This window comes from Rhododendron vialii, chromosome 1a (assembly GCF_030253575.1).
Source record: "Rhododendron vialii isolate Sample 1 chromosome 1a, ASM3025357v1".
In the NCBI taxonomy this organism is placed as follows: Eukaryota; Viridiplantae; Streptophyta; class Magnoliopsida; order Ericales; family Ericaceae; genus Rhododendron; species Rhododendron vialii.
In genome coordinates, this window is record NC_080557.1 from 24,527,699 (window position 1) to 24,555,012 (window position 27,314).

General features: G+C 41.6%; 1 protein-coding gene and 1 non-coding gene across 2 annotated transcripts; both read right to left on the minus strand.

Annotated features, from left to right (window-relative positions):
- Positions 1-11,330: 11,330 nt before the first annotated feature.
- Positions 11,331-27,314, minus strand: LOC131336222 (bifunctional protein FolD 4, chloroplastic-like). Its single transcript, XM_058371980.1, has 5 exons — positions 27,051-27,314; positions 25,046-25,371; positions 23,542-23,683; positions 11,680-11,774; positions 11,331-11,549 (listed from the first exon to the last, which is right to left on the minus strand). The coding sequence occupies exons 1-5, from the start codon at positions 27,250-27,252 to the stop codon at positions 11,346-11,348; spliced, it is 969 nt and encodes a 322-aa protein (XP_058227963.1). The 5' UTR covers positions 27,253-27,314; the 3' UTR covers positions 11,331-11,345.
- Positions 24,274-24,378, minus strand: LOC131308802 (small nucleolar RNA snoR100). The gene has a single exon (XR_009194571.1). It is a non-coding gene; the product is annotated as a small nucleolar RNA snoR100 (small nucleolar RNA).

Sequence of the window (27,314 nt, forward strand, 5' to 3'; positions counted from 1 at the left end):
AGACGAATGAGACCCAATTGGGTGCTTAAAATAAAAGAAGAGGTCACTAAACAAATTAACATTGGATTCTTAATGATAAAAGAATACCCTCAGTGGGTCACAAATATTGTACTTGTCCCAAAAAAGGATGGCAAGATTAGGGTTTGCGTTGACTTTAGGGACTTAAAGCTAGTCCAAAAGATGATTTTTCGTTACCGTATATTGATGTACTTGTCGATAATACTGCTGGACATGCCTTGCTCTCTTTTATGGATGATTTTTCAGGTTATAATCAAATCCTCATGGCTCTAGAGGATCGGGAGAAAACCACATTTGTCACTGAATGGGGAACATACTGTTACCAGGTCATGCATTTTGGGTTGAAAAATGTGGGATCCACCTATCAACAAGTAGCCACGACCTTGTTGCATGACATGATTCACAAGGAGGTAGAGGTTTATGTTGATGATATGATTGTCAAAGCAAAAGAATGAGAAGGTCACTTGTCAGCACTTAGGAAGCTCTTTGAGAGAATTCAAAAGTATAGGATGCACATTTGGAGTCACTGCGGGGAAAATGCTTGGATTTATGATCACCACTCGTGGTATTGAAGTGGATCTGTCGAAAACAAGACCATTTTGGAGATGGAGCCACCCCGATCTGAAAAAGACATAAGGAGTTTCCTTAGAAAGGTACAATTCATGAGCCAATTCATCGCCAAGTTGACTTCGACTTGTGAGCCGATATTTTTTTTTCTCAAGAAAGGCATGTCGTTCAAGTGGGATGATAGGTGCCAAAAAGCTTTTGAAACAATCTAGAATTATTTGCAAAACCCGCCAGTTTTAACACCGCCTGTCTCGGGAAAACCTTTGATCCTGTACTTGTCTGTCACCCCATCCACAATGGGGTGCATGCTGGCATAAGAAGAAGATGATAGGGTTGAAAGGGCGGTTTATTGCTTGAGAAAAAAGATGGTTGGTTGTGAAGAGCACTACACTCCATTGGAAAAGACATGTTGGGCGTTTGTTTGGGCCTCCAAAAAGTTGAGACACTACATGTTGGCTTACCTGGTGAGGTTGATTTCTCGAATGGACTTTCTCAAGTATCTATTTGAGAAACCTACTCTTACTGGAAAGTTAGCACGTTGGTTACTCATATTAGCCGAATTTGAGCTCAAATATGTCATAAGGAAGTCAATAAAAGGAAGGGCTGTTGCAGAATTCTTGGCTAATCATCCGGTTGAATTAGGCGAGGATGCTGAGTTTGAATTTCCCGATGAAGATGTGATGACAATAGCTAAGGACATTTGAAAATTGTACTTTGACGAGGCTGCCAACCAGAAAGGATTCAGAATCGGTGTGTTGCTAATCTCACCTGAAGGGTCACATATTCCACTCGCATTCAAGCTAAACTTCGAGGTCACTAACAACCAGGCAGAGTATGAGGCATGCATTGTCGGAATGGAGGCAGCCTTAGAAATCGATGTTGAGAAACTAGAAGTAGTTGGAGACTCTAATCTGGTGGTGTCACAAGCCAATGACGATTGGAAGGTTAAAGAGGAGAAGTTAAAGCTGTATCACAAAGACCTCGAGGACCTAATCCCTCATTTCAACAAGGTGACTTTCACTCATGTACAAAGGCTCAAAAATCAATTCGTGGATGCTTTGGCAACATTGGCGTCCTTGGTTGAGATCCCCGTTGGTGTGAAGCTGAGACCAATTATGATTGAGCAAAGAGATTCACCGGTGTACAAGCATGTTATGGTCATTGACGAACCTGACGTTGGTTTACCCTGGTATCACGACATTTGGAACTTTGTGGAGAAAGGAGAATACCTTGTTGAGTCAAGTAAGAAGGATCGAATAGCTCTCCAATGACTTGCAGCCCAATACATCATCTATGGAGGAAACTTGTATAGAAGATCACATTGTGGGTTGCACAAGTTATGCATTCATGGTGCGGAAGAAACAAGGGTAATGCAGGAAATTCATGAAGGAGTGTGTGGTCCCCATATGAACGGCATGATGCTCACTAAGAAAATCCTGAGGCAGGGTTATTTTTGGTCCACCGTGGAAACGAAATGCATAGAGTATGTGCGACAGTGCCATAAATGTCATATTCACACCAACCTCTTGCACGTTCCATCATCCGAACTGCATCAAATGACTTCCCCTTGGCCTTTCTCTATATGGGGGATCGACGTTATTGGGAGAATCATACCGGCAGCATCTAATGGCCACAAATTCATTTTGGACACCATTGATTACTTCACAAAGTTGGTAGAAGCCGTTTCCTACGCAACTTTGACCATAGTACAAGTTCCTCATTTCATCAAGCAGAATGTCATCTATCGGTATAGGATTCCCCAAGCATTTATATTAGACAACGAAGTCCATTTCAAAGGCCGAGCCTGAGAAGTTTTAGAGGAATTCCAAATTAAAGTACATAAATAGAGTTGTGAATATTCCCATGGCTAGGAACATCACCACATGATAACGGTTATCATCAAAATAGTCGCCTCCTAGTTTATAAAAACTAGAAAAAATGGATAAAGATTCCTGGTACGGGAGCCAAGAGTATGATTCTTTTCACCCAGTCATGAGACTGGCCCATAATTGTTCAACATATGATTAGTATTTGCTTTATTTAATTCTAAACACACAATCTGATTATTAGCCTTTAACAGTGGATAAGGTGAGCCCAGACAATAATGAAAGCATGCATCAAAATAGAAAATAGGCTGTTCCAGAGAATGGATCCCGCGGCCGGTGAATAGATGTCACGGCCGAAGGATCCTTCTGGATTGATATATCGGCTGAAAAAATGATGTCCCAGCCGATGTTCTTCCTCATACCAAAACGAGCAGTTAATTAGAAACTCGAAACACTACGATTAAGATGCAATAACTAAAAATTAACCATAGGCCCTTGGGCCTCACCACCTTGATCCCTCAGTGCACAATTGCTTCGGATTGAGGGTGATTGACTGACTTGCTTCTCGAAAATCCTAGGGTTAGGGTTTGTACTTCAAGGGTTTGATCGTTGAATTGCGGCTGCCTTCGTGTGGTGTTAGGGCTTTTGTAGAGGGAGTGTGAGAGAGTGTTTTTGCAGAGTATTATGGCTTGAGAGGGTGAATTGTGTGTATAATTTCAGAACCCTAAGGGTCCTTTATATAGGCACCCGGTGACATCACTCCCACCAATCACAATGCACAAATTAATAGGAAGTATATAAGCACAAGATCTCTTCTCAGAATCTCCTTTTGTGGCCTGAAAGAATCAGAAAATAGCTGCTAGGGTTTTGAGCATCAGATCAAATGATTGATAGAACATTCTAGAATTTGGAAAAAGGACAATCTGGCGGCCGAGGAATGGTTCTCGTGGGTGAGGGATGAATCTTTCGGGGAGATTTTCAAACATTTTTCACATGTGAAAGAATGATGTGGAGGCCGCGAAATCAATATTACGACCGACAGATATATTTTCCTAGGATGCTGTATTTCTGTCTGAAAGGTTATTTGGCTTTGAATTGGGTCCTCTAAGTGACTAAAAGCACTCACCAAAAGTCCACGGGTTTACGAGAAGTCAATCAGCAAACACATGTATCCATTCATCATCGGGATGGTTCCCAAGGTGGGACTTGAAATAATTGTTAAGCCAAATTGGGGTGTCTACAGATGCCCCTCTTTGACTAAACTTAGACGGATCACGAGACATATTTAAGTAAGAGTCAAAGCTGTAAAATAACTTCGATTTGGTCGAACAACTATTCCAATTGTTTTTTGGAAAAGGTTTTAGTTATGGTCGGGCCAGGAGGCTGCCTACGTATTCCACAAGGGAAATTCAGACCAATCGTAGTTTGGGGCAGTAAAGAAAATAAAAAGTTCAGAGGGTAGACAGAAGACATACCTTTGGGCTTTAAAAGCCATAGTGCAACATACTAGGATTTTGGCAGAGAGTAGTTGAAGGATCGCGGAGCTGCTGGGGAAGTTTTTGCGGAGAGCATCTTCAGAATTTTGGGGTAGATCAATACTCAGCGGGTGAGTCGATTACTTTTCATGATCATCCTTACTTTGACTGGGAGGAGCGCGGTAGGGTAGCCTATCCTTGCGAATGAGCTCGATGGAATTGATGTAATTTGGGGTGGAATCCATAACGTCTTCTAGAGACGATCGGACGCCGGTTTTGAGATATGGCGAGCACAAGGCTAGTAACTGAAGCATGGAGCCTGGAGTTAGAGAACCGAGGGGCAGAGCCGATTATAGCATATAGTTTGAGGAATTGAAGCTTGGAGCTTGAAGTGATGGACCGAGGCGTAGAGCTGGTTGTAATCATAAGAGCTTGAAGGTCTGAGCATGGAGTTTTTCCATCTTCCACAAATTTTGGCGTAGAGCCAGAGGATCGAGGCACGGGACCGATCAATAAAACTGAGGTGAGGAGCCGATTGATTGTAGGATTGACATGTTTCATGAGAAAGATGCAAAACATAGTATGTGTATGATGATGGTTAGATGTGAACAGTTATGATGATGCAGACTCAATGATGATAATGGTGATGCAATTGATGCTTATGTGCACGGGCCTATGCGTGTGTGTTGTTTTAAGCATAGAGCTTCTTTCAAGTTCTGGACTTGAGCATTCAGAGCGTAGAGCTCAAGCATTCAGAGGGTAGAATCTGAGCATTCAAAGTATAGGCTTTGAGCATCCAGTACGCAGTGGTTGGGCATTCAAACGCAGGGTTTGAGCATTCAAGTGTAGAACTTGAGCATCTAGTACACAGTGGTTGGGCATTCAAAGAGTTTCGAGCATTCAAAGTGTAGAACTTTGAGCATTCAAGCATAGAGCTTGAGAATAGATGATATCTTGTTGATATTGTAGCATAGAGCCAGCTGAGATAGTGAGCACAGGCGTAGAGCCGCTGAGATAGTGAGCATGTGGGCGTAGAGTCGCTGAGATGGTTAGCTTGGGGCTGTTGATTATGAGTTCATGGGTGTAGAGCCGCTAAGATTATGATAATGTAGAGCCGCTGAATGAGTATAGAGCTGCTGAGTTGTGGGCGTAGGGCCGCTAAGATAGTGAGCATGGGCGTAGAGCCACTGAGTTGGTAACTTGATAGTAATGAGCTTATGAGTAGCTTGACATGGAGCTGTTGAATGATTGAAGTAGTGAGCACGGAGTTATCGGAAGAGTGAATACTGAGCTGCTTGGATAGGGGTTTTGAAGTCATGACAAGTGAGTGCAAAGCTGCTGAATGGTTGAGGTAGTTAGCACGGAGCTGTTTGAGTGACTTGAGCATAGGGCTGCTGAATGTGAGCATAGAGCTGCTGGGTATGAAGCTGCTGAGTGATTTAGATAGTGAGCAAAGGGCTGCTAAGATAGTGAGCACAGAACCGTTAAGTCGTTGAGCAGTTTGATGGCAGTGGGCATGAGCATGGAGCTGCTAAGTGATTTGATAGAGATGGTGAGCATAGTGCTGCTTAAACGATTGTAGCCACGGAGCAGCTAATAGTGAGATGTTGATGGAGAGCGTGGAGCTGCTAAATGGAGATGAGCATAGGACATGATGGTTGTTGTACTTTCGAAGTGCAGTAATCAAGGCGTAGAGTCTGAGCCTGAGATAATGGGTCCTTCTGATTTGTGAGCGAGAGCTCACGGGTTCTGTTTCTAGTGCTAGTGCAGTTACGCAGGCAGTAGGTATAAATTATGCGATGCTCCCGAGTCATACAAAGTTTGTATGTAGATACTATAATAGTAGCGTACCTTGGATCACAGAGGGATCTTGCTCTTGTTTTTCAGTCTGTAGTGCAAAGATAAGCCCTCCAGTGCCTTTGCTGGGTTCCCATGGGCTGTTTTCCTTTGTTTTGCTGCTGCGATGGGCCTCCAAGGTTTTGTTTCATAAAACCTGTATGTCCAAAGCTCCCATTCCTTTCCCTTTGAAGTTGGGGGCAGTTGCATTTATAGTGACCCATAGCCTGGCAGTTGAAGCACTGAACTATCGCTATGTCTCGACCACCTCTCTTTGGTTCGCCACTTCCGGGGATAGCAGTCCTCCAGGGTTGGTTGTTTTGAGGCAAGTTAGAGGGTTTGGTGGGGTAAGGTCCGCGGTTGTTGTTGGGTGGTTGGGTTCGGATTGGTCCCCCGGTGTTGCCAGTCGCCTTTCTCCATCGGGTTTTGAAGTCAGTCTCCTCGCTCTCCAGCCGGAGTGCACACTTCACAACTTCGGCATAGGTGGTAAAAGCTTAAGCCACCACAGCTTTTCGAGCAGTCGTTAGTCCCCACTCAAATCTCCTAGCCTTCTTGTCCTCGTTCGGGATGGAGTCTAGGGCGTAACAGGACAGTTCCCCTTACTTGGCCGCATACTGGGTGACGGTCATTGTTCCTTGTTTCAGGTTTAGGAACTCTTGTTCCTTGGCTAGGCGAAGGGGCATGGGAAAGTTCTTGTCGAGAAATAGAGTTTCGAACTTGACAAAGGTCATGGTGGCTATGGTTCCATCAGGTCCCACCAATAGCGGGCTTTTCCCTTCAATTGGTAAGTGGCTAAGGCCACACGATCTCCGTCTTGGGTAATTCCTAAGGTTTTGAGGAACATTTTGACCTCATTTAGCCATGTCTAAGCCACGACGGGGTTGGTGTCTCCGTAAAAAGTCGAGGGTCGGCGTTTGCAGAACTCGTTCATTGCTTGAGTTCGGTTCATGGGTCCGTCGTTATGGTTTTGGTTTTGACGGTTGGCGTTCAAGGCGGTTATGAACGCTTGCATGATTTGGGCTAGGTCGGGGTTTGCGTTAGAGGACTCTCCATTTTCGTATCCTAGCCCACTGCGTCGGTTCACCATCTATGAGTTAAAATTGAAAGGGGGAGGTTTTAGTCTTCTTAAATAATTTTCTTTTTGCAAATGGTGTTTCTTTCAAAAGTCAAAAGTGTTTTATCAAGTAGTATGCAACAGTACTCTTTCAAAATAAAGCAAGCTTTTCATAGATAAAAGAGAGATACAATCACAAGCATAGAATTCTACTACAATGGCAAGCAGAGATCTTAGGATAAGATTCTTCCTAATACAAGTTATGATGATACGATCCTACATCCAAAAGGATTACAATGGTCACTAGGTTTATTCGAGTACGCCTAAGTGGTATCCCTGGTTTTCACGGGTCCATTGGAGTCTCGTCTTCTTCGAGATTCCCTTCATCTGCAAGGTTTTCCTCCTTAGTCACCTTATTGGTGTCCTTATTGCCATTGACTTCTCCCTCTTCATCTCCAACCTCAAAGTTTTGCATCGGGGGTAGGACACCGAAGAACCCATAGAAGGCATTCAAGATTGGAAACATTTTAGGAAACTAGGGGTCTTCTTCAATAGGGATAGGGGTATTTTGTTGTACTCTCACAAAATCTCGCTTTTCTGCGAGTACAGTGGCAACAAAGTCGGGGTCCTCCGCTAGTCGGGTCCTCCACTAGTTGAGTTGTCATGGCTTCTATGGCATTTTTGAGTTGGCGAGCTCCGGCTAATAGGTCGACTAGGTGGTTCAGGTGGTTCATCTACAAGAAAGAGTTTAACCTCAATTAGAAATGTTTTAAGATAGGGATTAACTAACTCCTAAGGAAAACTTTCGAGTTTCTTAGTTCCACATTCAATCCTTGATTTAAGTCATCATCCAATTGTTCGGGAATTCCCAGCTCGGTGGTACTGCCAATTTCCACACCTTGCTTCAATCCGAAGATTGTTCTGTCAAAATTCCACCCAATTTGGGACGGTAAACTTAAACTCAATTCTCGTTTGTGCAACGGTCAACTATCTTATGGTCTACCCATTCTACCCATGGCCGAGGTTTTGAACCTAAAGCTCTGATACCAAGTTGTAACGTCCCTAATTTTGGGTACGTTAAATAAACAATTTTATTGGAACTTCAAAATAGAGTCTAGCCCATTATTACATCACAACCTCCATAAGAGTACTTTCATTACAAAAGGGAGGAAAACTAGGGTTCCTAACTACAGCTCCGCCTGCTCCTCCATCCTAGTCAGCTCTTCAGCTCTAAAAATATCTAACGTGTAGAGTTCACCCTATTCATCTATAAGATCTGACACATTATACTAGCGTCGCCATCAATATAATATGTCAGGGTCACCAAAGGTAACACCGTGAGCTACAAAAGCTCAATAGAACAATCCATACCCGCTACCCTTAACTTACAAACAGTATACCACAATACTAACGATTTCCACATAATACATGCATATTTGACAAACAGCTAACAATGACACATCCACATTCGCTTATCCAAACTAACGTTGGTGTCCTTGATTTTCTGAGTTTTTCCTACGCGTCATTTCGTAGGCCGTGTCACAAGTTTCACCTTTCATTAACCAAACCAACATTTTCAAAATCGTCATTTTACACACCCAACCTTGGTTCCGCCGTTCCGGTCTCCCAAGTATCCTCACAATTGATCCGCCGCACCGGGTTCCCATTGGCACACAAAAACATTGAATTTGGCATTGGCTCCTCTCCACAAATAACCAATCCACAATTCAAAACCCTCGGTTCCACCGCTCCGGGTTCCCGAGTATCTCACAATGGTTTCGCCGGTCTGGGTTCCCATGTGGGTTTTCGAAAATCATTAAACCAATTGTGTTGGCTCCTCTTCGTGGATAACCAAACCACAATTCATCCCTCGGTTCTGCCGCTCCGGGTTCCCATTGGATTTTCGAAAATAGTTTACACACGCACTCCTCACAATGGGCTACCAAGTCTGGCCACATTGCAGTTTTCAAAACATTTCTCTTTTGCTAATCACATCATTCCATTAACCACACCCTAGATGTCATGTTTCTACTTTCTCGATTTCTGTGTCTCATTTTCATGCAACGACTCCGCGGTAGGACTTTTCACATACGTAATCATAAATCATTCATTGTAATCTTGAAACTAAACTAGCAAGATCATCCAACTCTATCATGCTCAAATCACCACTTAAAGCATAACGCCACATGTACGGACGCCTTTGGAGTGACAATCACTTATGCTTTATCACACAACAAGTAATACAAACAATTCATGTATACATGCTCATAATCATCCTAAAGATTAAAATACGAATACTTCTAATCAAACGCTAAATTCCTATTTTTCAAAATCTGTTCTTTCTTCATTTGTGGAAAATTCAAAACAACATATGTTTATTGAAGTAAAGGTCGATTATTCAACATGCTCATATATCCTTTAGCAAAATAAGTATAATAGCTATCTTTATTCATGCTTTTCAAATTATACAAACAATATACAAACTCCGATTATACTAACTCCGATTATACTTAGAGTAGAGAGTAGAAATATTCTACATATACTTAGAGATAATGAGGACAGAAGAATCTACGTATACTTAGAGTGAGTAAGTAGAGATATTCTACCGTTCTTCTTGGCAGTAGGGCAGCTACGAAAAAAAAAGTAAGTACGTCGGACGAAGTATCTTCCTACGGTGAGCTTCCGGTAGCTTCGAAAGAGAAAGATTTCTCTCGAAACTAGCTCTTGACTACACTATGAAACTTTTTGGATCAAGAGGGTGGTTCAGGATGAGTTTCTTGAAGAACTTAGGAAGAACTCAAGAACAAGAAGAACAAAGAACAAATGCAAGGATTCTAGAGAGAGAAGTTGAAGGATGGAAGGTGTGAGTTGAATGGCAAGTGAGGGGTGCTATTTATAGCAAAAATCTTGACTTCTATTGGCAAGACTAACTTCTATTATCCAAGGGATAAATTTTCCCGTCGCAATTATTGTCCAATGGGTAAAGGGGCAATTATGATAGGTATGGCCTTGAAGTGACAAATCATGAAGGGTTTTTGGTCTTGTCTTGTCCTAGGATGGCTTGCTTGCAAGAAAGAACAAAATAAAGTCTAGAAATAGGTTGTCATGTTGTACTTAGGTTGAGTGTGAGGGTTATGGGCTTTCAAGTGACAACTCAATGAAAGAAAATAGGTTTACTTCTTTTGGAAGCAATATGATGGGATTTGGTTTTGACTTGACTAGTCAAATCTAGGTGTACTTCTTGAATTTTTTTTTTTTGGCAAGTCTTATTTCTATTACCCAAAGGATAAAAAATTTTCTAACAATTATTATCCAACGGGTAAAGGAATAATAATGATAAGTAAGGCTTGAAAAGACTAGACATGAAGTGTAATAATTACCTCCCTATGTCTAAAAGGTTCAACTAGGGTTGGAGGGGTTCATAAGGCTCAAAGATGGTCAAAAAAGTTCATCTAAGGTTAGGAGAATGTAACTAGGTGAATTGGTAGTTAGGTTTCTCAAACTAATTGGTTAAAAGCTAACTATACTTGCCATGCAGGATTTCTAGCTAAGAAATATAATTTTAAAAATTTTATTTCATTTACTAGGAAAATATACAAGTGCTTCTATAAGCGTACTTGTCTTTAGGGCTGTAAACGAACCGAATCGAGCCGAACCCTGTTAAGTTCGGCTCGGGTTCGTTAAGATATGAGTTCGGCTCGGGTTCGGCTCGGGTTTGGCTTGAGTTCGATTCGAGTCTGAACAACTTGGCTCGAGTTCGGCTCGTTAAAATTTTTCAAGGCTCGGGTTCGGCTCGGTTGGGTTCGTTAAGATACTAGTCTGACTCGAGTTCGGCTCAGGTTCAATTCGAACTTGAACATCTTGGCTCGAGTTTGGCTCGTTAAACTCAAATGAATCAAGCCGAGCCGAATCTAAGCTCGAATTGAGCTCGTCAAGACTCAGGTTTGATTCGGCTCAGCTCATTAAACTCAAGCTAACCCAAACTCTTTCATTGATCGTATATAATTTGGGAGAAAAATAAGTATTGAATTATATATACAACCTTAAAATTTTTTACATTTACAAATAGACCCCTATTGAATTATTAATTAAATTTAAGTATAGGTTCACGAACCTAACCGAGCCGAATACCGTTAGGCTCAGGTTCGGCTCATTTACGGAACGAGCCTAGAATTGAGGTTCAGGTTCAGTTCATTTAGCAGACAAATTGAACTCGAACGAGCTCTTACCTAACTAAGCCACAAACAGTTCGCGAATGGCTCGGTTCATTTACAGCCCTACTTGTCTTTAGAAAATGACTAGATTGTCCGGTGCGAAGAGATTTAATTTTAAAAGTCTCAAATCTAATTACGACGGATTTTTAGAAATTGAAAAGGGATTTTAAAAGCAAATCCAAGTAATTAAAATAAAATTCAAATATTTAACAAAATTTTTATTCACCAAAAATTAGGGTCATTACAACAACATCCCCCCCCCCCCCCCCCCCCCCCCACCCCATGTAAGCATGTGAACATTGTGAAGAAGCCAAAAAAAAGATCCAGCTCACCTCAACTGGATCTCTCTCTCTCTCTAACATTGTGAAGAAGCCAAAAAGACCCAACTCACCTCAATTGGATTAATCCCAACATTGATAACAACAGCACCAGGCTTTATCCAACTACCCCTCACCATGTTTGCTTGCCCTACAGCAGCAATGATGATATCTGCTTGTCTTGTGATCTCCTCCGGATTATTGGTTCTGGAATGGACAAGGCTGACAGTAGCATCTTCTCTCTAGAAATTAGATCACATCAAAAAGTTGAAAAAGGAAAGAAACTAAATTAGATAGAATAATAACATTCAGTTTGGTGAAGTAGCTTGGACAGAGGCTGCCATAGTAAAAGTTCAGGAACCATAAGATTACCTGCAACAATAGAGCAGCTGGCGTTCCAACAATATTGCTCATGCCAATCACAATAGCCCTCCTTCCCTTGATATCCACGTCATATCGATGTAGCATGTAGAGACCCGTATTTATTTTAATTAATTTTAATTGTTTATTGAGAAAGAAGTAAGGAATAATGGTGTTTATGTGATTTGGGGTCAAAAGTGATAGAATTGATTGTGAAAGGGTTTAAGATGTGATTTGTGAATTTGGGAGTATATATAGGAGGGTGAGAGAGTAGAGAATTATTTTTTCTCCTCTCTCCCTCACTGGCTCTCTCTCTCTCTTGTTCTCTCTCCAAATTTCACCAAAATAACTCAAAACACACTCAAAACAACCTTCAATCCTTCACCCTCTATGTGTATTGTGGTCCGTATTTCGCCGGTTGGAGCTCGGTGAAGTCGTATCGCTCTCGGTTCGATTTTCGGAAGCTAGGGCTTGAAATTCTTGTGGGTTTCGTTCTTCGGCCTCGAGGTAGGGATTCTACCTCTCAATATATGTAATAGAAGTGCTTTCTAGCCTTAAATCGTGTCCTTGGTTGTTGTTGTTGTTGAAATCGTCGAATTTTGCAGAAAATATGCTTGAACACCCATTTGTATCGATACTGCTCTATTCAGTATTGATACAATAATCTCTGGAACGAACTTAGTTATTGATGTATCGATACAGATTAAACCAGGATCGATACTATCGTCTCTGGAACGTTTTTAAGGCCGGTTGTATAGATACTGAAATTCGTAGTATCTATACCACAATGCCTTAAGGCCAAGTTTTGTTCCTTGTTTCGACTCCATTGTCTTGACCCCCGATCGCTTCTAACTTGTTCCAAACATCACCGAATCACTTCATAACATTATCGCTCATATTTGTTGAGTTCGTGGAGTATCTTTGCATCCCTCGCCCCCTTGTTTGGTATAATTGGATGTTGATTTCCATATGGACTATGATTAAATTGAAATGACACGTTATGTGAGTACGAGATTCTTGAACACTTATCGACACAACGAGAACATTTGGGGCCCATCGACGGGTGGGTGCCTGGCAGGGGATTTCGAGGTCCTATAATCAGCCCGGCAGGAGCTGATGCTCATATTGAACACTTAAGGCCCAACCTTCTAGGCGGGCGCTTGGCAGGGGATATCGGGGTCCCATAATTAGCCCGGCAGGAGCTTCGGCTCATGACACTTAACGTGAAGCGATGTTGGACACATGGAAAGTGAAACAATTAAAGATTGAGGTGTATACCAAATTTCATACCGAGTTTGTTGGATTGTTGAACCTTGGTTATTGCCTATTGTTGGGTCTCCATCCCGTTCTTGCCTTATGATCATCCATGCATCTCTCTTGCATATAATGTTAGCGTAGAATTTCCTACTGGGCTAGTGTAGCTCAAGCCTATTATCATTTTCAGGTACTAACACAGGGCAATAGCGTGCATGGTTGAAATGCTTGGAGGTGGAATTATTTTTGAAAGCTAACGATTGAGGAGTTACTTAGGCATCTTTGTAAATCTATTTTGAAGATGTATATGTAACTTTGTTTGTAAATCTTTGACTATGGAATATTGTAATCCTTAACTCTTGAATATTCAGTACTTGTGTTAATTTGGGCCTCGGAGCCAAAGATGTAATATTTTGGGAACGCTACACTATTTTGGTTATCGTACGGATTATGGCGAGATTTTATTTATGGAAATCATTTATATTTATGTTAAAAATCGAGGGTATGACAACTTGGTATCAGAGTGTTAGGTTTAGAACACCTAGCGACCGTGGGGAGACGTTTCGTCTCATGGGTTCAAAATTTTGCATTTCTTAACATGACTTGTGCATGCTGGTGTGACTAACATTCGTATGATTACGTGGCGTTGCATTCTCCATATCGTAGAATGGTGTAGAGTTGTTATTAACCCGTGTTGGGAATTTGGGGACTTAGACCTCATAGTTGTGATGTTGTGATTAATAGTTTTCCTTTCTTATATCATGTAGTAAGATGCCTCCAAAATCGCGTGTTAGGCGGGGTGTGGCAGGAAACCGGGGAGGTCGTGGCCGTGGCCGTGGGGTGCCACCGGAGGATGAGGTTAGTCAGCATGGGGAGAACCCAGGTGGGAATCCGGGGGCAGGGGTTGGTCGAGGTGCAGGAGTACCTCACGTTCAAACTCAATTTGCTAGGGATCTTGTCGCAGCACTTATAGCTGCAAATCTGTTCAACCAAGCTCCTAGAGAAAATGCAGACAACTGAGCCTTATCAGCAATGCGAGAATTTAGCCGTAGGAATCCACCGACGTTTGATGGGACAAGTAGTGACCCACTTGTGGCCGATCATTGGTTAGCACAAATCCGTAAACTTTTCAATGCTCTTAAGATTACCGAAGATGATTTACGAGTGAATATCGCGGCTGTTCAACTTACCGGGGAAGCCAATGAGTGGTGGGAATCTGTTCTAGAATCTAGGAAGGATGCGAGGAGAGCGGCAAGGACCGTAGCTCAAGTAAATGAACCGGATATTGAAAACTTGACGTGGACCGAGTTTGAGACAGTATTTGAGGAGCAATACTTTCCAGAGACTAGTCGTGAGCAGTTGAGAGATCAGTTTGAGAAGTTGGAGCAGGGGGGTATGACCATGTCGGAATACGCTCAAAAGTTTCAGTCTTTATCTCGATTTGCGCCAGAGTTGGTGGCGACGGAGGAAAGGAAATGTAGATGTTTTGAGAAGGGGCTTCATAATACCGTGAGGAGAATGGTAATGGTGCAACGTAAGACAAAATACGCCGAGGTTGTTGAGTGTGCGAGAAGTATTGAAATACCAAAGGAAGCGCAGAGGAATAGAGGAGTTTGGGAACCGAGGCAACAAGTTGTGAGTGTGAGTTCGTCGTCGGGAAGCTTTGGGAGTCAAGGACGGAAGAGACAGAGGGAACCATCTCAGCAACCATCTAATCAATCCAACTTTAGGGTACCTTCTTCTTCAGGGACTCGGGGTGCTTTGTCTAGGCCTCCGTCTGTGTGCTACAAGTGCAATAAACCTGGACACATTCGTGCTCATTGTCCACATCTCTAGAAGGCTTGTTATGTTTGTGGGAAGATGGATCATCTCGCTAGGAATTGTCCTCAGGGGTCGATAGTGCAAAGTGAGTCGCGTTCCGTGCAGCAGCCGGGAACGGGGTATAATGTGGGCCAACAGTCTAGGGGCACTCAGAGGTAGCAGCAGCCTCACTTCCGCCAGACTACGTCGGTTCAGAGTTCCGGGGGTGATAAGGGAGTGAGTTCTTCCGCGCCTACTTAGGGTTCTGGTCAGAGGGGAGGTTTTGTACAAGGTCAGAGTACCCAAGGGCATGTTTTCAACATCAACTCGAATGCTTCACCATCTGCTTCTCAGGCTCCAGAGGCATCCGTTGTGAGGGGTACATTTCTTTTGTTCAACTCCTTTGCTAAAGTACTCTTTGATTCTGGAGCATCGCATTCATTCATTGCTGCATCATTTGTGTGTGCCTTGGAATTGAAAACGGAGAGTCTTAGTCCTCCTTTGTTTGTTGAGACACCTTTAGGGGGTAGAACGCCTCTTGATCGTATTTGTCGAGATTGTGAGTTGGTCATTTGTGACCGTCGTTTCGTATTCGACTGCATCGTTTTGGGAATGTCAGGGTTTGATCTTATCTTGGGAATGGATTGGCTATCTACCTTTCAGGCTACCATCGATTATTTCAAGCGTCGAGTTCGTATTTGTCCTCTTGAGGGTCCTTGTTTCCAATTCTTTGGGGAACGTCGGGAGCCGTTGGAACCGTATCTATGTGGGTCTCGAGAGCGCGAGTCAATTTATTCCTTGTTGGCGAGTTTGACGTTAGATGAAGATTTGTCGACACGTGGGGAGTTACCCTTAGTAGTTCGCGAATTTCCCGATGTTTTTCCTGAAGAGTTACCTGGTTTACCTCCTGAAAGAGAGATTGAATTCATTATCGATTTACTACCCGGTACCGCTCCTATCTCTATACCTCCGTATCGTTTCGCGCAAGCCGAATTGAGAGAGTTAAAGACTCAGTTGCAAGAATTGGAGAACTTAGGATTCATTCGTCCGAGTACGTCACCGTGGGGAGCACCGGCTCTTTTCGCACAAAAGAAGGATGGTTCACTCCGCTTGTGTATCGATTATCGTAAGCTAAACCGAGTTACCATTAAGAATAAGTATCCCATGCCTAGAATCGATGATTTGTTTGATCAACTTCGGGGTGCGACCTGTTTTTCCAAAATTGATTTGAGGTCCGGTTATCACCAATTGAGGGTTCGAAGAGAGGATATTCCTAAGACCGCATTCCGCACTCGTTATGGCCATTACGAATTCGTTGTTATGCCTTTTGGATTGACGAATGCTCCAGCTACATTCATGGACTTAATGAATCGTATCTTTCGTGCATACCTTGATCGTTTTGTGGTTGTATTCGTCGATGATATTCTTATCTATTCGCCAACGGAGGAGGAACACCAATCGCATCTCACCATTGTTCTTGAAATCTTAAGGGAGCACCAATTGTACGCCAAGCTTAGTAAGTGTGAGTTCTGGCTATCCGAAGTCAAATTTTTGGATCATGTGGTTTTGAAGGGTGGCGTGTCCGTTGATCCAGGAAAGATAGAGTCTGTTATGAATTGGCAACGACCGAAGAATGTGTTTGAAATCCGTAGTTTCTTAGGTTTGGCTGGGTACTACAGTCGTTTCGTTCTCGACTTCTCTCGTTTAGCGACACCAATGACTAGATTAACCCGTAAGGGGACTCGTTTTGTTTGGAGTGACGCATGCGAGATGGCCTTTGAAGAATTGAAGAAGCGATTGACGACTGCACCGGTTTTGATTGTGCCCGAACGTGGAGTTGGCTATTCTGTATATTGTGATGCGTCTAAGGAAGGGTTAGGGTGCGTGTTGATGCAAGCGGGGCGAGTAGTAGCGTATGGGTCGCGGCAGTTAAAAACTCACGAGCGAAACTACCCTACCCATGATCTAGAACTTGCGGCCGTCGTTTTTGCTTTGAAAAGTTGGCGCCATTATTTGTATGGTGAAAAATTTGAAGTCTTTTTGCTCATAATCATCCTAAATATTTGTTTTCTCAAAAAAAACTTAACCTTTGACAACGCCGCTGGATGGAGCACTTGGAGGATTATGATTTCGAATTGCAATACCACCCGAGGAAAGCGAACGTCGTGGCGGATGCGTTGAGTAGAAAACCGATACACTAAGCGAGTCTAGCTATCCACGAGTGGAAAATGATGAACGATTTGGGCTTTTATGCTTCGCATTTCGAGGAAGTTCGGGAAGGGGTTACGTTATGCAACTTGGCCGTGCAATCAACTTTATCAACTCGAGTAATTGAGGCTCAACAACACGATGAAGAAGCGGAGGAATTTCGTGCTAAATTTCTTAGTGGAAAAGCTCAAGAAGGGTGGATGATACACGCCGATCAAAGTCTACGCTATCAAGGAAAGTTGTTCGTACCCATTTCGTGTCGGGAAGAAATCTTGCGAGAGATTCATCATTCTCCGTTAGCCGTTCATCCTGGGGGAACGAAAATGTATCATGACTTGCGTAGGCAATTTTGGTGGTCCGGAATGAAAAGAGACGTTGTGATTTTCGTATGCAAGTGTCTTACGTGTCAACAAGTGAAAGCCGAACATCAACGACCCGCGGGGGAGTTACAACCGTTGCCTGTGGCCGAGTGGAAGTGGGAGAACGTGACGATGGATTTCGTTACGGGTTTATCGAGGTCGCCGAGGGGGCATGACGCTATTTGGGTAATCGTGGACCGTTTGACAAAAACCGCACATTTCTTACCTATTCAGGTTACCAATTCCGTGGATGCGCTTAGCCGTTTGTATATGTAACAACCCTGATTTTTTGTCAGTAAAAATTTCGTTAAATATTTGAATTTTATTTGAATTACTTATTTTCTCTTGAGTGGCTATATGATTTCTTGTTAATTTTCATCATAGTTAGATCTTGGTCATTGGTTAAACTCTCGACTAGAAACCCTACTTGACCAATTTAGTTAGTTTCTAACCAACTAGTTGGAGGAACCGAGCAACCAACTCACCTAGTTACTAGATGAACCTTTTGAACCTTTTGCCTTTATCCATTGGTTCATAATGGTTAGGGTAATTTTTGTCTATTGGACAATAAGCTTTTCATTATAATATTTGACTAAAAGTACATGTAGTCTTTTCAAAATCTTATTTTAAAGATAAAAAGTACTTGTACTTTTTTTATCCATTGGTCTTTACCCGCTAGGGGAATTATTATCCATTGGGTAATAGCCCAAATCTTCCTCCTAAGTACAAGGATCCTATTTTATAATAAAGATTGGGATTCTCATGTACTCTTATTCATTAGAATAAGTGGGTAAATCTAAACTCTAGATTTCTAAAGTACTTTATTAATTAAACTAGTACTTGTACTCTATTATAATTTATTGGGGAGAATCCTAGCCTTTTTATTTAATTGGGGTACTTGGTACCACACCTATAATTAAATATATGGCTTTTGTCACATGCTTTAAAGGACAACTTTGGTTATTTTAATATAAAAGTTCCCTAGTTACTATTGTCCATTGGACAATAAAAGTTAAGGGATTTATTATCCATTGGGTAATAGAGTTATTCTTTCAACTAGTACTAGGGTTTATTAAACAAGTCATTTTCCCAATTGCCCATGTGATGTTGTACCTTTATTTTATTAAGTATGTACTTTTGACTTAAGACCTAAGTTTTCCTAAGTACTCTTATATTATTTTATATTGGGATTTTGTACCCAATTGGATTAATTTATTGGGGAGTTGATCTTCCTAGAGTACATTAATACACTAGTTTATTAGTTTAATCCAACATGTGCTTATTTATTTGTTAGTAGGAGAATCTTAGCCTTTAAATTTCCTTGACTCATGTACCAAAGTACCTATTATTCTATGTTTATTTGTGCATAAGTGTGTATATATATATGTGTGTGTGTACTTTTGCAAGAGAGAGAGAGAGAAAGAGAGAGAGGAGAGGACCGAGAGAGAGAGAGAGAGAGAGAGAGAGAGAGAGGGAGATTTGTTGTACAAGTCACCTTAGATTTTCTTCCACCAAAATCTTTCCAAATCACATCCATAGTACAAATCTAGTCATTCATGGCCTTTTACCCATTGGACAATAATTGTTAGGGAAAATTTTACCCATTGGGTAATAGCCAAGGTTTTGGCTATAAATAAAGCCATTCCCATGCCATGCAACTCACACCTTTCCAATCTTCAACTTCTCTCTCTAGAATTTCCTTTGTTCTTGCTTTGTTCTTCATGTTCTTGAGTTCTTCTTGTGTTCTTCAAGAAACTCACCCAAAGCCGCCACTAAACCGCCACCCGACCACCCCCCAATCCAAAAAGCTTAAGCAGTTTAGTCAAGATTAGGTTTCGAGAGAGACCCTTCTTTTTCGAAGCTACCGGGAGCATTTCGTAGGAGGTTACTCCGTCCGATAGCCGACTTGCCTTTCGTAGTCGTCACTTCCGCCAAGAAGAACGGTAGATTCTCCCTATCTATTACTCCTAATTATATGTAGTGCATCCTTACTTACTTATCTCGAAGTATTTGTATTTTTTATATTTAAAGATGGTTATGAGTATGCATATATGAGTTGCTTGTATTACTTGTGGTGTGATAAAACATAAGTGATTTCACTCCAAGGACGTCCGTACATGTGGCATTGTGCTTTGAATAAGCATAAGTGATACGCGGATCAAAAAAAAAAGAAGCATAAGTGATACACTCCAAGGGCGTCCGTACATGTGGCGTTATGCTATAAGTGATGATTGAGCATGATAAGTAGTATTGAGTTGGATGATCTTGTTAGAATGTTTCATGCTTACTTTTGTCCTATCGCGGAGTCTTTGCATGAGAACGAGACACGGAAATCAAGAAAGTAGAAACATGACGCCTAAGGTGTGTTAAATGACAAGGTGTGTTTTGAAAAGGAGAAAAAGTTTTGAAACTCCAATGTGGCCGGACTTGCCCATTGTGGGAATGCGTGTGTGTGTTCCAATGGGAATCCGGGAAAAGCGAAACCATTGTGAGGTTGTGTGTGTTCCAATGGGAATTCAGGAAAAGCGGAACCATTGTGAGGTTGTGTGTGTTCCAATGGGAATTCGGGAAAAGCGGAACCATTGTAAGGTTGTGTGTGTTCCAATGGGAATCCGGGAAAAGTGGAACCATTGTGAGGTTGTGTGCGTTCCCATGGGAAACCGGAGCAGCGGAACCATGGTGAGGTATGGCTTGGTTATCCGCGGTACGGAGCCAATGCAATTGTGTCCCAATGGGAATCCGGTGCGGCGGAACCATTGTGAGGATACTCGGGAACCCGGAACGGCGGAACCGAGGTTGGGTGTGTGGCTTGGTTATCCGCGGTACGGAGCCAATGCTGATGTGTGCCAATGGGAACTCGGTGAGGTGGAACTATTGTGAGAATACTCGGGAACCCGGAATGGCGGAACCGAGGTTGGGTGTGTTAAACAAATGATTTTGAAAGATGGATTGGTATGTGAAAATGTTGACACGGTCTACGATGAATCGCGTAGGAGAAACTCAAAAAATCTTGGACACCAACGATAGTTGATTAACGAATATGGATGTGTCATTGTTAGCTGTGTATACATGTATCATGTGGAAATCGATGATTGTATAACCTGTTGTTTGTAAGTTATGGGTTAACCGGTATGGGATTGTTCTGCTGAGCTCTTGTAGCTCACGGTGTTACCTTTGGTGACCCTGACATATTATATCGGTGGCGACGCTGGTATAATGTGTCAGACCTTGTAGATGTTTAAGACGAATAGTTCACCGTGGAAGCTTTTGGAGCTGAAGAGCTGGCAAGAATGGAGGAGCAGGTGGAGCTGTAGTTAGGAACCTTAGATACCCTCCCTTGTGTATTAAAAGTACTCTTATGAGAATTATGATGTAATAAGAGCCAGACTCCATTTGGTTTTATCAATAAAAATGTTTATTTAACGTACCCAAAATTTGGGACGTTACAGTATATTCGAGAGATTATCAGACTTCATGGGATTCGCGTATCTATCGTGTCCGATCGAGATCCTAGATTTACCGCACGTTTTTGGCAAAGTTTGCAAGCCGCTTTGGGCACCAACCTTTTGTTTAATTCCGCGTATCATCCTCAAACCGATGGGCAATCCGAGAAAACGATTCAGATTTTGGAAGACATGCTTCGGGCTTGTGTCTAGAATTTTCGGGGTAGTTGGGAGGATCACTTGCCGTTAGACGAATTCGCGTACAATAATAGTTATCAATCTAGTATCGAAATGGCACCTTATGAGGCTTTGTATGGGAGACCGTGTCGATCGCCTGTGTGTTGGACCGAATTTGGTGAGGTTACATTAGTGGGGCCGGATATGATTAAGGAGACCTCCGAGAGTATGAAAGCTATTCGCCAACGCCTTAAGAAAGCACAACAAAGAACAACCGAACAAATCAAGGTGATTCGCCAAAGATTGTTGACTGCTCAAAGTAGACAAAAGAACTATGTTGATCGTCGTCGTCGCTCATTGTCATTTGAAGAAGGGGACCACGTATTCCTTAAAGTATCGCCTCGTAGGGGTTTGTCGCATTTTGGAAAGAAAGGAAAGCTTTCGCCACGTTATATTGGGCCGTTTGATATCATTAAGAAGATTGGGGAGGTCGCGTATCGTTTGGCGTTGCCACCAAAGCTATCGGGTGTACATGACGTGTTCCACGTGTCTATGTTAAGGAAATATGAACCGGATCCGTCGCACGTGCTAGAATGGTCCGAATTTGAGTTGGAGGCCAACGTGTCTTATGGAGAGGAACCGATACGTATCCTAGATTCGCGCGATCAAGTACTAAGGGGTAAGACGATACCGTTAGTACGAGTCTTGTGGAATAATCAGGGTAGAGAAGAGTCGACATGGGAAAGGGAGGACGAAGTCAGAGAGAAGTACCCACACCTATTTCCGGAAGGAACTAATGTAAGTGTTAAGATTTAAGTATCATGATGTTAGATAAGTTGCATAATATTGATGACTATGATTGTTGCATGCATTTATGATGTATATGTTAACTAGTTTTGGCTTGGCTTGGAAAAATTTCGACAAAATTTCTTTAAAGAGGGTAGAATGTAGAGACCCATATTTATTTTAACTAATTTTAATTGTTTATTGAGAAAGAAGTAAGGAATAATGTGTTTATGTGATTTGGGGTCAAAGTGATAGAATTGATTGTGAAAGGGTTTAAGGTGTGATTTGTGAATTTGGGAGTATATATAGGAGGGTGAGAAAGTAGAGAATTATTTTTTCTCCTCTCTCCCTCACAGGCTCTCTCTCTCTCTCCCGGCATCTCTCCCTCTCTCTTGTTCTCTCTCCAAATTTCCCCAAAATAACTCAAAACCCACTCAAAACAACCTTCAATCCTTCACCCTCTACGCGTATTGTGGTCCGTATATCGCCGGTTGGAGCTCGGTGGAGTCGTATCGCTCTCGGTTCGATTTTCGGAAGCTAGGGCTCGAAATTCTTGTGGGTTTTGTTCTTCAGCCTCAAGGTAGGGATTCTACCTCTCAATATATGTAATAGAAGTGCTTTCTAGCCTTAAATCGTGTCCTTGGTTGTTGTTGTTGTTGTTGTTGAAATCGTCGAATTTTATAGAAAATCTACTCGAACACCCATTTGTATCGATACTGCTCTATTCAGTATCGATACAATAATCTCTGGAACGAACTTAGTTATTGATGTATCGATACTGATTAATCAGTATCGATACAATCGTCTCTAGAGCGTTTTTAAGGCCGGTTGTATAGATACTGAAATTCGTAGTATCTATACCACAATGCCTTAAGGCCAAGTTTTGTTCCTTGTTTCGACTCCATTGTCTTGACCCCCGATCGCTTCTAACTTGTTCCAAACATCACTGAATCACTTCATAACATTATCACTCGTATTCGTTGAGTTCGTGGAGTATCTTTGCATCCCTCGCCCCGTTGTTTGGTATAATTTGACGTTGATTTCCATATGGACTATAATTAAATTGAAATGACACGTTATGTGAGTACAAGATTCTCGAACACTTATCGACACAACGAGAACATTTGGGGCCCATCGACGGGTGGGTGCCTGGCAGGGGATTTCGGGGTCCCATAATCAGCCCAGCAGGAGCTAATGCTCATATTGAACACTCAAGGCCCAACCTTCTAGGCGGGCGCTTGGCAGGGGATATCGGGGTCCCATAATTAGCCTGATAGGAGCTTCGGCTCATGACACTTAACGTGAAGTGATGTTGGACACATGGAAAGTGAAACGGTTAAAGATTGAGGTGTATACCAAATTTCATACCGAGTTTGTTGGATTGTTGAACCTTGGTTATTGCCTATTGTTGGGTCTCCATCCCGTTCTTGCCTTATGATCATCCATGCATCTCTCTTGCATATAATGTTAGCGTAGAATTTCCTACTGGGCTAGTGTAGCTCAAGCCTATTATCATTTTCAGGTACTAACACAGGGCAATAGCGTGCATGGTTGAAATGCTTGGAGGTGGAATTATTTTTGAAAGCTAACGATTGAGGAGTTACTTAGGCATCTTTGTAAATCTATTTTGAAGATGTATATGTAACTTTGTTTGTAAATCTTTGACTATGGAATATTGTAATCCTTAACTCTTGAATATTCAGTACTTGTGTTAATTTGGGCCTCGGAGCCAAAGATGTAATATTTTGGGAATGCTACATTATTTTGGTTATCGTACGGATTATGGAGAGATTTTATTTATGGAAATCATTTATATTTATGTTAAAAATCGAGGGTGTGACATAGCAGCTCTATGCATCCTTTAGGTGTACATGAAACAAATAAGGGCTCTCTACCACGCATGGCAAGGCGTCCAATGTTAAGTGGGTCGAATCCATCCACATCTTTCTCAATGCAAACAAAATTCAAGATATTCTGCACATTCATATGCTGGCACAGAATCCATGAACAAAATCAGAACTGTAGACTGTAGTCTTAATGACAGTTATAATCTATGTAGCACGGACACGGACACGGGACACGAAAATTCTAAAAAAATGGAGATACGGACACGACGAGGGATACTCCACGTGTATAAATAAATAAGTAAAGTTCAATAAAAAAATTATTCGGATGAAGCTCTTCCCGGTCATTTTTTTTTTTGCTGATTTCTCGCGGGTATTCTTAAAAGCACGTTCTGATTACAGTGAGCAGCTCGGATCATCAAAATTCGATCGGAAACTTGGGGGAGTTTTTTTAGAGGTTTTTTTAGGGGTCCCTGGAACCGCCCCGTTATATATACATATATATCTATATACATATATGTTTGTATACATATATATTTTTTCTTTCTTCCATGTTCGTTGACCGAAGACATGTATAGACATACATATATATAACAAGAGAACAACAACATAACCCATTTAGTCCCCAATCATTAGGGGTATGGGCGGGGGAGGATTGGAGACAGACCAAACCTTTGGCAATATGCACAAAGTGCCTACTCTCAGAATACCACTGAAACAGTGGCCCCCTATACCTGTTTTGCTACGCAACCATGCCCCCAAATCAAAGCTGAATGGCATCAGAGAGGGCAAGTCTAGAGACCCAAATCAATTTATGTACACATTACCATTCTTTCATTGAAAGTCCAGAGCATCGATGTGTGTGTGTGTGTGTGTGTGTATTATGCCTTTATTTGAACCATGTTAATCTCATCCATTCATATAGGACATGTCTTCGTCAACGGGCATGGAAGAAAAGAATATATATATATATATAAAATAAAGGCATAATTATAGTTTAACCCAAATATTTTGAATAATTTCATATTAACCCCTCAAAATTAAAAATGTTACATTTTGACTCCCAACCGTGTCCCCAGTAGTGTCCCCCGCGTGTCCCCTATCAGAAAATAATAAAAATTATTGGACACGCCATGTGGCGTGTCCAATACGTATTTTAGTGCGTCCCCGTGTCCAATACATGGACACAATGCCCTTTTGGAGTGTCGGTGCTTCATAGGTTATAATTAAGGCCTTACCATACACCTGCCACAACTTGATTTATTTGCAAACTCCATGCAATGTTGGCTATGCAAAAGATATAATCTCACTGCAGAATAATGCTTTAGGGCTAACCATTAATTGACCATACCTTAATATCTTCATTTACTTTGTGAATTTCTAAAAATGCACAAACCAAACATAAATGCACGTTTTCTATTACCATTGTTTCATTTAAAAGGTATGTTCTCATAACAAGGTTTGGAAAAAAGAGACTAAAATGCAATACACAGAATAAGGAACTCACAGAAGGAAGAGGTAACTGAACAAGAATTCCGTGTACAGAGGGATCATCATTGAAGCCTGAGATATGCTTAAGCACTTCCTGTTCTGTGGAGTCTTCAGGCAAGTGCACTTCATAGGAATTGATCCCCACAGATTCACAAGCTTTCTTCTTGTTGCGTACATAAGTTGCAGAATCCTTCCCGTCACCCACTAGAATAACTATTAATCCTGGAACAACACCAACCGTATCCTTCATCCTCGATATTTCAACAGTTATCTCATCTCTGATTTGCTTTGCAATTGATTTCCCATCAATGATCTTTGCAGAGGTTTTAGCAGCAATTGCAGCTGCACAACAAATCAATGGAATTCACAAACCAAGAATACCTCATACAAAAGACGAACTACCAATTCCAAATTTCAATGGAAAAAGCCAAAAGAATATGACGCCCAAAATGCTCCCAACACAATAAAAACAGAATTGGATATCAAAAGAGAAAAAAATTCCTATTTTCTCCTTGCCCTCCCAAAAGCCCATTCTCTAAAGCCACTTCCCGCTTTACCAGAACAAAATATCTCTAGGTGTTTCAATATCTGAAGCATTCCAAATTGGACATGAAAATGGTGAATACTTTTACCCATATTAGTCTTCCAAATCCAACGCAAGAGATGTACTCAACAAATGTGCCCAACAAAGAAAAGTAACGAATTTTTTATCATATAAAGAAAATCTGCCTAACCTACTCATTTACACTATTCAAATGAGAAAAGCATCCGAGATTAACAAGCCATGGAACTTCTTAGCTTCCTAAAGAAAATACAGCTAGATTATCCTTAAAGTCTGAGAATCTGATATGAAGATTTCTTTTAAAATTAAAAGGCCGTCTAACAAAGAATGTGAAACAAGATTTAACTCACTATTGTCACATCACTTCTTGTTCATACTCTCAAGGAGAAACAAGAATAAAATATCATACTTTCATTTATGGATTCAGCAGGATATCCAACTAGTCGACTCTAAAGAACACCCTACATATTGTGAGCCACAAATTCTAGTTATGGAAGAGAGGCATGTCATTTTCTTCATCTTCCTTTATAGATCAGGAAACAACATTATAGAGAAAGAAACCCCATCCATAATCAGCACTTGCTTTATGAAAACAATGACCTGTGGTGTAGCCATACAAAGATTTAAGGGGCATCTATGAGATAAGTCTTAGTTCAAACAGCTGTATCTCATACATACATAAACCTTTTTTTGTAAGTGGCCAGGAACCCCTTTCCGCCCATGGGTTGTACAGAGAACTTGAAGCATTCAACTTATTTGACAAAAATGCACTATTATTCATTGGCACAAGCACAGCTAATACTAGTAACTAAATGAAACCCTAACCACTGATGGACACAAATTACAACATTTCACGTCCACGAGGGCAACATCACCTATATATAAATTGAAGCTCATAAACTGGTGGAGCACAACGCCAAAAAAGGAAAAGAAAAACACATTAGATTGTAAGTGTAGAACTACAACTAACACATGCCCCATAAAAAGCGTGAACCCTCCTTCCCTCAATACAAACAAGGATCAGGAAACTTTAAAAAAAAAAAAAAAAACCCTCCAGCTTTCACAAGGATTAGGAATGATAAACGAACCAAGCTACTTGAGTACAAGCTTGTGTTTGTACGCTGAAAGCTCGTTCAAGATCGGCTTAACACATGAACAAATTAAAATATTTTTCTTTGAAGCTTTCAAACCAAACATGGACAAGCTAATACTCAGCTTATAATGTAAAAAATTCAAACAACTCGATCGACTCGTATTGGGCTCGATAAAAGCGCTTCAAGATAGGCTAGTTTCGTAAACAAGCTAAGCTAGAACTTGTTTCAAAACTAATTTAAGTTTTCAAACTGAGCTTGAACAACTAACTGCTCGGCTCATTCGGCCGGTTAATCAGCCCTAACAAGGACAACAGGGAGGATTTGCTTTATTCAAAACAAGAATGGAAGTGATTATGAAGAAGTACCGGTGACGATAGAGGGAGAAGCTGATGCGTGACTGATGGTGGCGGTGGTCCTGAGCAGGATAGGTTTAACAGGAGCGAACTGTAGGGGCATCGACCGGAGAGAATGAAGGACGCTGCGTTGGACTCTATATCTGCTTGAGGGAAGAAGAAGAGCCGCCGCCGTCGTAGATGATGAACAGTCCGTGAACATCACCAACGTCATTCTGAGTAGTAGGATTCTCAGCCCTATGCTTAGAACTAAGGTTTGAACTGGGGGGGGGGGGC

Excerpts from the sequence above, each read along its gene's own strand:
- LOC131336222 (XM_058371980.1), bottom strand. The coding sequence starts at position 27,252 with ATGACGTTGGTGATGTTCACGGACTGTTCATCATCTACGACGGCGGCG. Across the intron at positions 25,372-27,050 it reads TTCTCCCTCTATCGTCACCG|CTGCAATTGCTGCTAAAACC; the intron begins GTACTTCTTCAT and ends TTTGTTGTGCAG. Across the intron at positions 23,684-25,045 it reads TTCAGTTACCTCTTCCTTCT|CATATGAATGTGCAGAATAT; the intron begins GTGAGTTCCTTA and ends ATTCTGTGCCAG.